Source organism: Echiichthys vipera (assembly GCF_963691815.1).
Source record: "Echiichthys vipera genome assembly, chromosome: 6".
Classification (NCBI taxonomy): Eukaryota; Metazoa; Chordata; class Actinopteri; order Perciformes; family Trachinidae; genus Echiichthys; species Echiichthys vipera.
Window position 1 is genome coordinate 7033936 of NC_139831.1, and position 15737 is coordinate 7049672.

At 39.0% G+C, this 15737-nt stretch overlaps 1 protein-coding gene across 1 annotated transcript in view; it reads right to left on the minus strand.

Annotated features, from left to right (window-relative positions):
* Nucleotides 1-411: 411 nt before the first annotated feature.
* Nucleotides 412-15737, minus strand: part of gria2b (glutamate receptor, ionotropic, AMPA 2b) — a 49795-nt gene continuing 34469 nt past the window's right edge. Inside the window, exons 4-16 of the mRNA XM_083915129.1 lie at nucleotides 13860-14056; nucleotides 11435-11488; nucleotides 11173-11331; nucleotides 9904-10071; nucleotides 8311-8415; nucleotides 8005-8112; nucleotides 6842-7048; nucleotides 6381-6748; nucleotides 5463-5661; nucleotides 4778-5025; nucleotides 2754-2868; nucleotides 1002-1250; nucleotides 412-517 (exon numbers count right to left, since the gene is read on the minus strand). Of these exons, the coding sequence (XP_083771255.1) occupies nucleotides 1005-1250; nucleotides 2754-2868; nucleotides 4778-5025; nucleotides 5463-5661; nucleotides 6381-6748; nucleotides 6842-7048; nucleotides 8005-8112; nucleotides 8311-8415; nucleotides 9904-10071; nucleotides 11173-11331; nucleotides 11435-11488; nucleotides 13860-14056 (2174 nt within the window). The 3' untranslated portion in view covers nucleotides 412-517; nucleotides 1002-1004. The remainder of the gene's footprint in view (nucleotides 518-1001; nucleotides 1251-2753; nucleotides 2869-4777; nucleotides 5026-5462; nucleotides 5662-6380; nucleotides 6749-6841; nucleotides 7049-8004; nucleotides 8113-8310; nucleotides 8416-9903; nucleotides 10072-11172; nucleotides 11332-11434; nucleotides 11489-13859; nucleotides 14057-15737) is intronic.

The following is a 15737-nucleotide window of genomic DNA, read 5'->3' on the forward strand; positions in this document are numbered from 1 at the left end:
CTGAAACTTTGACTCCCAGAAGCAGCCATTGCCGTTAATCAAGCCCTCGTTTCCGTCTCAGTCCAGTCCAGACAGTTAGATAGGAAAGCATGGTGTCATCAGTTTAGAAAAAAAGAGCCTCCCTTTTATATTCCGAGATGTAATTCCACCCAGAGAGAGTGTTTTATACAGTGAGAAATAGAGACAGAGAGCAACAATACAAGTCTTTGTGAGACACAAAATGAAGCCTCCATCTCCTACCTTTCCTTTCTCACCAGACAGTGACAGAAGAACAGAAGGAGAGAGGGAAAGACAGAAAAAAAAAACTCGCTCCATTGAAACCATTGTAAGGCACTCAGAAGTTTCTCATTGATCAGGAAAGATCTGTCAGGCTGACGTTTAGTCCCATGTCAGGTCTCACGTAAGGGACAGCGTGGACAGCTTTCGGAAACTCTGGAGTCATCACCCGACCATTCTCCCCAGTACTCCCAGTGACGGAAAGTCTTGCTTTGTTCCTCATGGCGTCCCCAAAGGTCATCTAAACACACAAGAGACACACACACACGGATCCATACACAAACAAGGAGGCAACATGTTAGGTTAGAGTATTTCCACATCTGTAAGCCTAAAAGATTGTTAATGTTCAAAACATGACAATGTAGATGAGAACTAAATATGACCTCCATGGTTAAAACAATGCAAGATTCAAATGATCATGTAAATGCTTATGCATGGTCATTGCAAGCATTATTGTTGAAATGTGTTACTAGGACAGAGGTATTAACAAGCATGGCCATCAACAGTCATACATGAAAATGGTTTAAAATAGCAAGGAAACTTAAATGGACAAACACAGTTTTAATCTTTAAAACGGGGGATATCTCTCTCTCTTATTAAATCATAAATCACCAGTACATACGATCCTTTGGCCAACCTCTTCATTCACTAACACTGAGGGATGGAACGGATGAAGCCAAAAAAGCGTGCATTTGGGGGGAATTTATGAAAACCTCGTTCCCTACCCCCTAAATTTTTACACTTTCGATCCCATATACGTTGTAACCTTCCTTATAAGTTGCAAAATTCTGTGAATTCTGCGAGGAAGTTGGGTTAATATTCTGTGCATTCTTTGCCACCTTCATTCGTTTCGCCTCGGCTCGGGACTTGTAACAGAACTCAATCAAGGCCACCAGCATGGCCAAACCGAGTCCTCCAACCAGAATGTAGAAGACTCCAGCCACGTTGCTCAAGCTGAGAGCACTCGTCTTCTCCTGCGAAATGCACACGAGACAGAGGTCAGTTGCAGGGCAAGGGTCAATGGTCGAAAAGATTTAAAAATGCACATGAATAAAACAATCACATCCACAACAAAAACTAAAAATGCACAAAAATACACCACTATATCTAATAATGATTATACAATTTTTTGACAGCCAATAATATCTATAAAGCACAGAAAATACCAAGACATAACACACAGGTGCTTTTTCATTTGGGGTCAATTTAAAGCAATGTAGTGGGTAATGTTAGTACTGTAATCATAATGGAATGCAGCAGCAGTTTGTATGCAGTGCATATAAAGTCTATGTGTTGAGGATCTACATCCGAAATTTGTACTATAAAAGGACCATTTACACGGGTTGCCCATTACAAAGGGCGAAGCTGTTACAAACGTGCTCAAGGACCTTTACTTATAGACAGAGACAAGAAAGAAGACAGCTTAGTAATAAACCAATTGGGGTCTGACACATACAGTACAGTGAGTTTTGTTTAACTTATAAAACACCCATGTATTCATTTAAGGTGGATGCCAAATGGATACATAGGGCTCTACCTTTTCAAAGTGGTGCACAATTTATCTGTGTGTAGAAAAGTGACAACAGGACAGCCATAGACAACACAGTTACATGTTTTAAAGTCGGGAGTATTTAAGTGACAAGACAGAGGTGAGTATCAATTATCAAGGAAAAGAAACAAGTGCCAACTGAGGAAAGAGAATCACTCAGAACAAAGTGCTCATTTTTTTCACACGGATCGTTTCATTAATAATTGATGTCATTGATTTCATGAAGCTTAACACTGGAAAACGGGTAGGTGAGGGAGCGGTTTATTAATTGATTTTTTTTTTAAATGGTGGATTTCTCATAATTTGTGATATATTTAAAGTTATAAGAATGAGAGGTAGCTGTGAAATCAGTGTGAACTTCATTAATAATACACTAAGATCAACATGAGGCTACACAAACAAAAAAAACAACACAAGACTCACACAGTACCACACAGTGAAAGACAGTGATACGAATACAACAGAGGACATTTAACACCATTGGACACCCTTAATAGATGGTCCAGAGAATAGCCAATCACTGTCAGATTTCAGCACTCTTTGCTGTGAGCGTTTCCTTTGTGTAGTTGTGTCCAAATTTTTAAAATTCATAAATATCTCATGAAAGCTTTTTTGTAAGAAAAAAGCAATCCATTTCATTTGTCTTTGGAAATTGGGGAGCTGGAAAAAGAGGATTTAACCGGTCATTTTGATAAAGGAGTGCACATTTCAAGAATGACATTGCATGCATTACTGTATTATAAAATAATATAAATGGTATTAATCATTAGTAGGTCTGCAGGCATTAGTAAGTTACAAAGTTACATCTTACCAAGGCATCTCATGCTTTGTGCATTTGCTTGAAATGATTTATCATTACTTTAAATGGGGTCATTCCCACTAATAATTATGAATGTGCTTGAATCACATAGAACCTGCAGTGACTAACCTTACTTCCAGAGTCCTTGGCTCCACATTCACCCTTATCGTACCACCATTTGTTTTTCAGCTTGTCTAAGACTCCTTGCTCACTGAGTTTCAATACCGCAAGGTTTACTGGCGTTCTTCACGTGGAAAATAACATAAATAACATTATCAATGTTATTTTATGTTATTATTACATTTACACTGATTAAACTTTTTTTCTGTCTTTGATTCTCTTTCTTACATTTCTTTCTCTTCTTTCCGTTGCAGTGGCGATGGACGTTGATGCGCCATTTGGCCTAAGTAAAAGCGAGTTTTGCAGAGCCAAATGTGCATTAACGTATCGCCTGAAGTAAGCAGCAAGGGCAACAGATATACTGTATGTCCAAGTATAGTGAGCCAATGGGAAGAGGTCAAGTTAATGAACTCATGGTACGTCTTGCAATTTCTTTAGAGACCTGATTGTCAACTTAAGAATGTGTATGTGCTGATGATTGACGTTGCTGAGGGTTGCTAGCTGTGCAGCTGATTCAGCAGGTGACTGGCCTGCTGTCAGTGTAGATTGGGATCCTGTGCTGGTTTGCTGCTTACTTTTGGGAGTTGCAATGAGTTACCCATCACTTTGCTCACTGGGGCTGACCTTGGAATCACCTCCCCCGCTGCCGCACTCTCCTTTGTCGTACCACCATTTGTTTTTCAATTTGTCCAACAGGCCTTGCTCATTCAGTTTTAGTACTGCGAGGTTAACCGCATTTCTTGAAACGATAAAACATACTTGTAAGACAGGGTGAGCCACTTATCAATTGTCTGTTTATCACTCCCTCATTTTAGAGATTAAAAAAATTGATTTATGTCTATGCCCTCCCTCCCCCCTCATGGTATTTGGGTAGTTCTATCACAGAATAGCTATCTTATGTAATCAGGATCAAATGTGAGTGTGACATGAATGTTTGTCAAAGGTGGCAGAGCTTAGCCGTAACACAACAGAGAGGACAGAGTGCTAGGACTAAGGGGACTAGTGGCTACAGCAACGTACTCACATCCACAACATACATATAACAGTGTCTGGCAAGTGACTCCACTAAAAGAGAGACAGCAAAACAGTAGTAATGGGGAAAAAATGGTTAGACCTCATGGAAATATGTCAAAAACATGCAACATTTCCTAAAGAAATCACCATCTAACCCAACTACCCATTAGCTAGTTTAAATGTACTGTTTGAGGATGGAGGGAGTTTTTAGTGCAACTGATCCAATTGAGGGGCATAAGGCTATTGCTATCTTAATATATATACATATATATAAATGGCTTCAATAATCAACATTTGACAATGCATATCAAATACATATTTAAACCCAAGCAGTGCCACAGTTAACATGGGATATACAATTTGTGTTACTTCCAATTTTTTTCCCACAAAGGAAATGTCCATTAAGTTATTACATAAAAGAAGTGTACTGCAAGGGTTTGGCAAAACACAGTAAGTAAATATACATTTAACTATGCATTTAACTATACATTCCTAAAATATATTATCTTAAACATACAAAACTAATCAATCATTCAAAGATAATCAAGTGAGAAAAAGAGCAGAACGACAAGGCAAAATTGTTAAGCATATAGAAACATGGAAAAAGACATACGCTAGGACAATACTAGACATAAACACTATAGGAGAGTAATCTAAAGTTAGAGTCTATGGGTATAGGAAAGGTTCAAATTAAGATTCAAAGTCTTAGAAACCCAGCTGGAATTCAGTCTGGATAAGAGGAACGAGTCTCAATATACTCTGTAAGTCATTAATTGTTAAAATTTTGGAAACTATTGCAGCAAATTTGTCAATTATTCAAATCTAGAAAAAAAAATGAATAAACATTTTTTTTGCAATTTATCGACTTACAATAAATTGCAATGGTTTTTAAAGAATTTGAAGGGGAAGGGGCATTACCTCATCTCCTTATACAAACCAGAGACAAATAAGCAAAGCTACATCAGGGTAGGTGGGATACTATAACAACATTGGACACATTGTTATACTATTCCACCCACCTTAATGAGGATCCTTTCGGCGTGGCGATTCCGTAGCCTTTGGAGTCCAGGTTGCCTCCCACCTTCATGGTGTCGCAGGGTTTTCGCTGCTCGATGTACTCATTCATGGTGGACTCCAGCAGGTAGGCATACTTCCCCTTGGACTTACGGACCCTCAGAACCCCCTCGGCTGTGGTTTTCACAAACACAGAGGGCTCCGCACTACGCATGTATGTCCACATTTTGTCAAAGAGGGCGATTTTTGAGCGCTGTTATAAAAAAAGACAATGGAAGAAGCACCTGCTGTTAATAAAATCAGGTTACGAAAGTTCACAGATTGATTTCTGATTTCTTCCTCTAAACTATGTATTTAATGCTGATATGATTTTCACTGTCTCAAAGCATAACATTAGCATTATCATTTACATTTATTGGAGCATGGTAAGTTTTTTAATTCATGAAAATCACTTCAAGACTGCTTTGCCAGGTGCAGATTGCTGGTCTCCAAAACGGTTGTGTGTCGTAGTTCTAGACAAAACCTCACTACATACTGGAATTTTAAGATACTTTAAAAAAACAAATTTCCTTATATTCAGCAGAGTAGCATGGTTCACTGAGGAGTGCAGTATGTTGTATTTCAGCAACTAAGGCTAATACCTAAGGCCTTGTTACCACAGGTGTGGGCAACAAAGAGATTATCTCTTACCCTAAAAAACTCTTTAGTAGAGCCAGAGTCCAGAGTCCCATAGGCTATCTCCGTCTGTTTTGCCAGGTCCTCTGCACTTTCAATGGGGGAGACCATCCTCTCGACAGTCAGGAAAGCAGCCAGATTAGCGGTGTAAGAGGAGATGATGATTAAAGTGAAGAACCACCACACGCCACCAACAATGCGGCCAGACAGAGATCTATTGGAAAAACAAACACAAAACTTTAACAAACATTAACAAATCATTCAGTGTCAACAAAATATTCTGCGTCCGTGGCGAGTGGACATGATTTTATTCAAACAGTTTCCCAGAGGGATTTTGTGAAGTAAGTGAAATATGGCACCAAATTTCTGATGTTGTCAGATTAAAAAAATAAGCCACCCTTTGACTCAATCAACAAATGACATCTTGATTCGACTTACAACTTAAATGCTTGTTAGATGCTTGATTTCTTGTCAACATACTGCACAGTGTAAATAATGCACAAACAAAATATTCTACAGAAACGGTTCTATTCCTATCCTTGATATCATAGCTGACAATGAATTGTGAAGATGATGCAACATTATAAATATGTATTAAATACAAGAAGGACTGCCTTGCTTCAATTGGAAAAAAATAAACTAGCATAACACTGTCACCTGATTTAGAGCAATGCTGTCCATTGATTTTAGTCCATCAAAGAAATACTGATACTTCACTCTGGACTTAAGTGTTGAACCAGAATACAGCTAGCACTGCTAAAGATACACTTTGTTGTCTCACAAGTTACCAATAATCTCTGTAAGCAGTTATGGTTAGGCTTAAATGTGAAAAAGCACACCAACATTCCAAGTTATGAATCCATGAAGTAACACAGTTATTTTTGATTAATTAAACTGAGAACAACAAGGCAGTCATTGCTTTTTCTGCCCTACCTAGGTGAGATGTCACAACCTTGGCGCATGAACGCTCCAAGGGAGAACCACAGGCTGTTGAATATGCCAAACTCGTTAGTCGACTCATTGGTCTGGATCTGACCGTCCTCATACTCTTCAGTGTGCCACTCATATGGGCTGAAGCGGCTGACGAGGAACAGCACCACACTGACACCGATGTAAGCAAAAACAATACACATCCAGATCTCATAGGCCAACGGGTCCAGGAAAGAGAATACTCCTGGTTTGGATTTCTGAGGCTTCTTTATCATGATTGAGATTCCCAGAGACATGAAGGGTTTGGAGAAGTCAATCACCTCCTCTCGTACCAAAGTGATGGTCAGAGGAGCCACTGCAATGTCTGCTTTCTATCAAACCAAAGGACAACACAGAATAACCAGAATAAGTGGCATGTAGTGTTAATCGAAGACTTAAGTTACATCCTGTAAAAGATTACTCACCCCATACACTAACTCTCCAACCATTCCGTTCCAGATTTTGGTCTCCGCATCTCTGGCTCCATATTTTCCGTCCCCTACTATTTTCAGTTGATATTTGAAGCCGCAGTGCTTCGCTATCTCTGCAGCCAGATCTACACAGTAACCCTCGTAGCGCTCATTGTCTACAAAAAGGTCAGCGTTCTTTTTCAGCATTACATATGGAGCTTCCTGACAGACAGAGACAAAACCAGAAAACACTGCTTAGCACAAGAGGTTTGAATTACAATGAGGTCTGAAAGCAGCTTCAAAAACAAGGGTTTCACTTCAGGTTTGACGGTATAATTAAATGGGGCACCTGTGCACCAACAATATATGTCCACTTAAAATGCTTGTTTTTTGACACACGGCTCTGATTGTAATCATAAGTGTCTTACTGTATTATGGAAAGGTGGCGAAGCCTTGTTGTAAAATCTTGTTCTGAAATCTTGCAGGATGTTGCCGTGTTTGTTTGTGTTATGTTTGGGAACAAATTAGAATAAAAATAATTGTTCAGATACACTGCACCTTACAGACCATAGGGCCTGCAGTTTGACTGCGACACTACTGCCAGTCAAAGACGAGAAGAGATCTTACCAAAGCACATTTTCCTGAAGAAAAATACTGTTCCAAAAGTGGAGACACTTACTGCACACAGAGCGGAGGTAGGCTAATGCTATCAGATAAAATGACCATGTTTACCTGGCATCAGTAGCAACACACAAAAGCATGGTACGATAACGGCAGGTTCTCCATCTTTTGACAATCTAGTCAGACACTTATAATAACGATCTGAGCTCTGAACGATCTCAGTGGCAAATCCAAATGATTTTAGATGACATATATAGTCAGCGTTTAGGTGCCCCATTTCAATATATCCTATCCTGGTCCACAGTGGCCAGGCTGCGGCACTTGCACGGACTGGATCAGTAAAAAAGTTACTATTAGTCACATACACAGAAATAGAAGGGGGAATATGGTCCAGGTTGAAAAATACAGAAACTTTAAGGCTGTTCTTGGCATTGAAAAACGTGCCACCATATTTTGAATCAAGAACTATTTTTCCAGTTAACCCCAGGAGGGAGACAATATAAAGACAATTAAAGCAGTTAATGCTTTGTTATACAATCATATATTATAATATTTACCAAGATGGTGGTTACAATAACAGTTTTGTTTTCCATTCCTGTTGACTCATTTGCAAAGACATCAGATTTGGTTACAGCCATTTTGTCAACTTCATTCCAGTATCCAATCTGTGGGGACAGAAAACAATAATACTCATGAAACGTGTACAATCAACCTTGAGTGTTTCTGTAAGCGTGCTGTTTAATATAAAATCTATATTTTTAAAAAGCTAATCCTCAAGTTTAAACTATCAATAAGATAAACAAACCATTATATACTGTATATTTAACTTCATTTCCAGAGAAGGGGACCTCCAAGATGCCTACCTTCACAGGACCGTTTGTCTTTAATTCCATTATGTTCACTGAGTAGTTGACTCGCTTGCCATGTTGATCAAACTGGATGTTTCCTGTAAGGCCTTCCACACGCACCTCAGAGACAGAAAACATAATTGTCACAACATCTGGAAACTGGCTGACACTACGACTGCTCTATAACATGAAAACTGCTTTTTGATGTGTTTTGTACGATTCATCATACATTATTCTGATTGTAACAGGGAATGAGACATGTAAGTTTGGGAGAATGCTCTGAAAATGTACCTATTGGCCTCAAGGCATAGTGGATATGAGTGTTATTTCATTCTCTCCACTTCTACAAAGTTAGTACCATGAAAATGTAATGGCTTCTTCCTTGGCCTATGTTACACCCTTCCATTAAGTTTAATGAAAATCAGGCCAGTAGTTTTTCCATAATCCTACAAAAAACACAACCTCCTTGGGGGAGTGACCATCACAGTCTGATGGGAGAGGGGATGGCAGGATGTTTTGAGACTCTCAAAAGATATTTCCTTCCATCTTTCCTCTTATCGGCAGCCAACTTAAATATCAAAAGAGCCAAGGCAGGAAGGACCAGAATGAGGCTTAAAAGGTATCCTGTGGAGATTCCTGTGATACAGTTATATTTAAAGGCAGTGTTTCAAACACATTGGGTGTATCTTTGAACCCTAACAAACATAATGAATTGATTTAATTTCTTATGAAACATGCATAAAGCATTGGCAAATCATCTTCAATGTTTTATCCCGACACAGTCTTGGTCCACAGGGTTGCTTAAGGCAGCTATTCTTCATCTTGAACATGCATATCCAGACTTTATGTGTACCAGGTGATGACATCAAAGCCAAGTACTGATCAATTTTGGGAAAGAGACATTACCTACCAATGACTAAATCATCACAGAAAATTCACACTGAACATGATTTGCTTGTGGGCACCCATCTCTATGGTGCGCTGTGGCCATATAAGATCTACTGTAGATCAGACACTTCAGAGATTAAGGGAAAAACCAGGGAGCCTGCCGTCAGTTGATTGATTGCTCGTAAGAAAATCCAATATGATGACACTTGACCCTTGGTGCAACTTCATAGGTTTTCTTCTTTATAAAATATGATTCACATATTTGACTGGAATACTTTTTTTTCAGTTTATCTCCTTGGGTACTGAAGCTGGTACCCATGATGTAATTTCAGATAAAGCAAATGTTTTCAGAGGAATAACTACCTAAGTCCAGAGTTTCTATTGAGATGTTATCAGTTGCTCTTGGCTTAAAATACAGAATAACTTCAAATTTGACTTGTATTCCAAGTTCAGAACCTGAAGCCTCAATCTGAAAAAAACACTTTGGCTTCACTTGGCCTGTCAAGCTGCATTTCTCAGCAGGAGTGAAGCTAATCTTGTCCAAGCTAATTCAAAACTCAGAGGACAGTCCGTGGGCAGACCTCTGTTTCTCTTCTGAAGAACTGCTGCCAGTATATCAGTGTGTCTTTTTGGTGTTTGTGCACTCCTATGGGACATCTGCTGTTACCATGGAAACAGGTCTTCACCAACAAAAGGATGCATGTATATGTAATGTGTTACCTGTTTCAGTGCTCGCTCAATCTCCACTCCCTGGGCCCAAGGAACAGCAGGATTGGCCAGGCAGTCCCCGTTGTTGGCTCTCCTGGTGAAGTCGATGCGCTGTTTGTGCAGGTAGCGGAAGGCCTCTGTCATCACCTGCACTGCATCGTACGTCAACGCTGATGTGTACTAGAGCAGGAAGATGGGGAAATACATTGTCATTGGGGTTTGTCAGAGAGATAGGAGGTAGGAATCCCTTAGCCTACTCTTATATAGCCAGAACTATCTCCATAGTGCTGTGTAGTGCTGGCGTATGGTCTGTAAACCGCTTATCATCCCTTATCATTCTGGGATAGGGGGAAAAAACCTACGCAATGGTATGCATTTCTTTTAAGCAATCACAAACCTTTTGGCCTGGATGCAGTGATGGTGCTTTTGCCAAAAATATAGGAGGTGAGGGAAGGAGAATGCCTGATGTTCCGGATGTCCCTGTTATCTCAGCACTGTACGTAGGGTAGTCTACGTAAGGTAGACTACCATCAACCATAACTCCTAATTAGAATGTTAATTCTATCTTAACCCTAGCTTATTCCTGCGTACTAAACTCAAATTGTTGTTCAAGAACTATATAAAGTCAGTCATCAGCCATTCCAGTGCATCTGGTCAGGGAACGCTCTATACCAAAGGACACCAAAGAAATGAGAAGCAAAAGATCTAACCCTGCTGAGAGACTCCAGGACATGCTGTGGGTGGACAGATTTCCCAACAACCTAATCCCATTTGGGCAAAACAGCAGGAATGAGACGCCTTGCCTCACTGCAGATGACTTTATGACTTGCTGCGTCCATGTATCTAAATATGATGTGCAACAGTATGAGGCAAACTGCATTTGCTAGTTTTGCTAGAGTCTGTGCCTCGACTCAAACCACAGATCTCAAACACAACCTTGCCCAGTAATTTTTTTAGGGTTAGAATAATTACTTGACAAAAGAGGCTTACATCAAAGGGATAGTATAGGCAGTCAATAGAATACATAATTTTCAATGTTCTATCATAACATCCTGATTTGCATTGCATGCATATGAAAGAATATCATTTGTATGATACATGATAGCACCCAACTCATGGGAAAATGAGTATTAGTGTGATAATACAAACAGTGTGTGCATGAGGCTTTAAGGTTGATGCAGATGGAGACAGCATAATGTGCCTACATTATGAGCCACATTTAAATACTTTCAAAGACATTTTCAACCAACAATCCTGCCCCACAAATATGCTTAAACTCACCCTTATTTTACTGTCGGCACCAGGATACTCCTTTTCCTCTAGGGCCTCCCATCTCTGGTCAAACTTGGACACCAAAGGATCATCGAAATCAACAATCTGAAAGCCTGACACGTTGGCACCGCCATACTGGATTTTGGTTAGATCCCCATCAATGAAACCCTGTAAACATACAATTGAGACACAGATGATATCTCTCTATATGAGGCATTTTAGAAAAATATAACATAAGCCTTGAACAAATGTAGAAGTTGTATAAACCTACCAGATTGGCTATAATGTAGTGGTAGCCTTTAACATGTCTGCCAATTGTGATGACCTGCAGGGTTATGAGACACACAAAGAATAAGTTCCTGCTGGAATAAAAGTCTTGGGTAAAAAGATGGCATAATAAAACTGTTTTAAACAAGGTCTATTGTACAATTTTGACTTTTGTAATATAACACCATGTAATTGCTAGCTATTTCAATGTGTTTTCTGTTATCACTATTATTTGGAAAACTTACATTGTAATGGACCAAGAGTGTGACTTCCAGAGATAAGAAACTCTAAAGAAGTTACATCCAAACTACACAAATCTACTTTTATATTCACACATTTTAATTTGTCACTACCCAACCTAACACGGCTGACAGTCCTGGCCATTATCACTAAATGAAAAAAAAAAAACTGTGGCGTTCACAGTCACAAATAATGACAGACAGAGATATCCAATTCCAAATACACTTCCCTTATCAGTAGAGTAGAAAAAAATAAATATCTCAGCTATGTACCATTTCTGTATCTCACATAAATGAGACACCTGAAACTAATCCTGCTGCTTGACTGGCACCTCCGTTTGTCAGGGCCGCTACTTGAAGCAGATTTGAATAAAAACGCCTTGTATCTCCTACGTAAATGTCTTTGACATGAAGCAAGAAAGTTCCACCTGAACGGATTCTGTTTCTCACAGATAAACAGGCACTGAGGCTGCATGCATTGATTTCATTCAGCATTCAGTTAAACAGATGTTGGCATGCTTTAAATGCTAATCGATAAGCCTCTCTCCTGGGTAAAAGGTGGAGTAAATATAACCTGTTTATGTGCATCCGTTTTCCCTTTAATTACAGTTTTGTTTACAGCCTAGATGGACAATTAGTGTAATTGTTATGGTTCATTTCTACATCTGCTGGGCTGCCGGGTCCATGTGACAATGTTGTTTTTCTAAGCGCTCTATCACATGCACCTATTCTGGCTGTGTACCACTTTTGTTCTAAAGGAGTAATTCAAGGACAATAGGGTGGTTAGCATTCCCTGCCTTAACTCATTAGTCCTTCATGGTTATATTCTCACATAATGAAATATTTTTTATCTCCCCTACGTCTTGGCTGTTTTTAAACTGAATATCATAACCACATTCAAAGAGTGTACCAATTCTATTGTGTCAAATTAAGCTTTATTTTCTGTTCAATTTCATGGAATGTTATTCAGAAAAGTGTCTTTTTTATTGATTTGTGTATTGGCTTGACCACTAGCTTATGGTGGCCAATGCTAGCTAACGTTAGCAAACTTTTGGCAGATATTGCTATGCAAATAATGAGTCAATACAATGACTCTATGACTTTTCTCTACTATTCTCTAACATCCTGTAAATGTCCATTGTCCACTTTTCAACAACTGATATGTCGTCTTACTCTCAGGTGGGTCTTTATTTAATTATTATTTACATTATTGAGAGCCAGATGACACAATCATTGGTTACAATGCAACACTGAAAACACAAATAAAAGCATAAGTAACCCAAACCAATTCAGACAGTCATATCTTTAAAATATCTTTAGATAGTAACAGATATAGAACTGTTAATAGTTTTATTGATATTATAAAAATGTATTTATATTTATATTAGATAATGAATAGATTCACAAGTCACACATGTCATGCAGTTAGCAACAACAAGCCAAGCAAATGCATCAAACAAAAACAAAAAAGAACAAAACTATCCTATGCTATAGTAATATTTTTCATATTGGGAAACCAACATCACCAAAAGATATCCAGGCACAGCTCAGTAGATTATTACAGCAACCACACAACTCGAGGACTGTGTTATTAACAGTGTAAGCATCTATAGAACCAAAACCATATCTTCAAAAACAATAGTGTTGTGTGTAGTGAACAGGGGCAGATGCGGAAATAATTGTAAGGAAATGGAAGGAGACAGGAGCATGTGAACTATTATACCCTCCATGTCGCTGCTAATAGAGAGATTAGAGAGAGTATTAAAAAACAAAAGATTAAAGCTTCCTTGAGTTGCCAGCAAACCAGAGGCCTGCCTCACCAAGTGTTTTATGGCAACCTTAGATGCAATTTCAACACCAAATCAATGGGCGGATATAAAAGAAGACAAAATGGACCTGAGCAACTGATTGCCTGTAAGTACGTTATTTGTTTCTAACAGGGGAAAACATGGCAGCAGCACCTAACCTGCTTGAAAGTCTAATGTCATCAGTGAAAACAAAAGTGTTTCACTTTTTGACCCAAAACCCTTGTGCTAACAATGTTACAAAGCTGTCCAAATCATGTCAAGAAGACAAAGTTCTCAGTGAATTTATGCAGTTATTTAAGTTTACTTCTCATGGTTCATCATGTTAATATAAACAAAGAAAGTTCAGGTTGTTTTTTATTGTGGTATAGTGGTGGAGCTTTACCTGATCCATGATGTCTTTGACTTTGTCCTGTTCACAGTCTAAGATCACCCTTCTCTCTTTCTTGTTCTCCAAATCTTGGAACAGAGAGCGGTAGGCCTCATCCTTCCTCTCGTCCTTCAGGTTACCCACGTTGATTGCGGTCACCTGCCACTTCCTCTCTGCTGCCGTGTCCAGAACCACCTGCAGTGTAGTGAGGCCTGAGGATGGAAATAAAGTGGAATTGAAACATTAACCATACTCTCTGTGTGACTGATTTATTAAAAATAGTCTGGACTACAGAAGACCTTTGGAAAAGGTGTTGAGGTTTTAGAGATATTATGCTGACAAATGGAACTAAATGCATCGTACCACCTTGGGAAGGTATGAAAAAGAAAATATCATCCATTTGCTTCTAGACAGTTTCTTTTTTTTCTGCTCCTGGTATGCATTGGATTTGTGATTTCCCTGAAACGAGATTTCCGATAATGAGATATCTTTGGTTGTATATCATTGTCTGTGGGCTGCCACATACAAACTTTAGAAATAGCCACCAAAGAAGGAAAGTCATTACCACAGAGCAAAAACACATGGCAGAAACAGAAACAATATGAAAATAAACTCAAAACAAATTAGGCGTCAGACATGAGTTATTCAAAACCAGGGGTGAGCATAGTTTTTCTATTTCAGCCTATTCACTGTCTGCTTATTCAAACCCTGTGGAGGTTATAGACTCAAGCCTTATGTAAAGAGCTCTTCAAGATGAGTCACAGGTGTTCTGAACCTGACCAACATGTGGGAGGAAAGTGGATCAACAGTACACTTGACTGCATCAATACCAAAAGTTTCATATTCCTGATTGACATTTGAATGTTGGGTTTTGTGTTTTTTTTTTCTCAGGTTTTAAAAGACTAAATATTTTTGACAAAAACGAAGGTTACAATATTGTAACCCTAGTGTGCTGATAGAACAATAGAGGAACCTCAGTCTCAACAGAAACAGAACAATCTCTACCCAAGGACCACTTAAGATTTTCACCGAATCACACGGCCTTCGCTCAGTTATCATGGGGCTGCTGTAAAGACCCTTTCAATGGAATTCCATTGCTAGGCAACAGCCTGTGAACATGTTAACTCTGTCTGTGGGTTGTTGTTATTTAACATACAGTGAAACAGGAAATTAACTGAGACCAAATGTTACAACTTTCCATTATTTCTATCACTTGTTTGATAGAAATTCAGGGAATTTTCTGGGGACTTTTACTGTTTGCAGTCCAGAATTATCTGTCATGCTCAGTGTTTAAGCCAATAGTCTTACAAGTGCTCAGAAGTTTTTGAAGGTTTTACAGTTCCATGACAACTCACCGAACTTAAGGTATTTTCAGAAAGGGAGCAATAGTGATTCGTTGAGAGCTTGCAGGAAGGTAGGGAGGTGCAGGGATTTTCACAGGCAGAGTGACAAGCGAACACAATCCCATGAAAGTGTTGGGGTCGGACTCATCTCAGACACATGCTGCCAGAGTGAACTTGTCTTGAACTTCTTCTATGTTAAGTACTGTGCAAATCAATAAATGAAAGACCGATCTCTGCCACTTGTGGCTTCCCTGAAATATATAACTGTCTTGTTATATAAAGCAGCAGACTGGATGTATCAGGTAACAGTGCATGTAGTTTAACTAAAGCTAGGCCATAATGTTGTGACCGTGGGTCAAGAATGAACGAGCTCAGTTCAGTGGATGTGGATTCCCTTTCACCACCCTCATCCCTCACTAGCTTCACACCAGTGGATTCTCAGTTCTTTTCCCCTTTTATCAAATCAAATAATTGGTAATTTCTCACACTGTACTGTAACTTTTTTTTACCTGTCTTATTAGCTTTTTATTTTCTATTCTCTTGGCTTTTT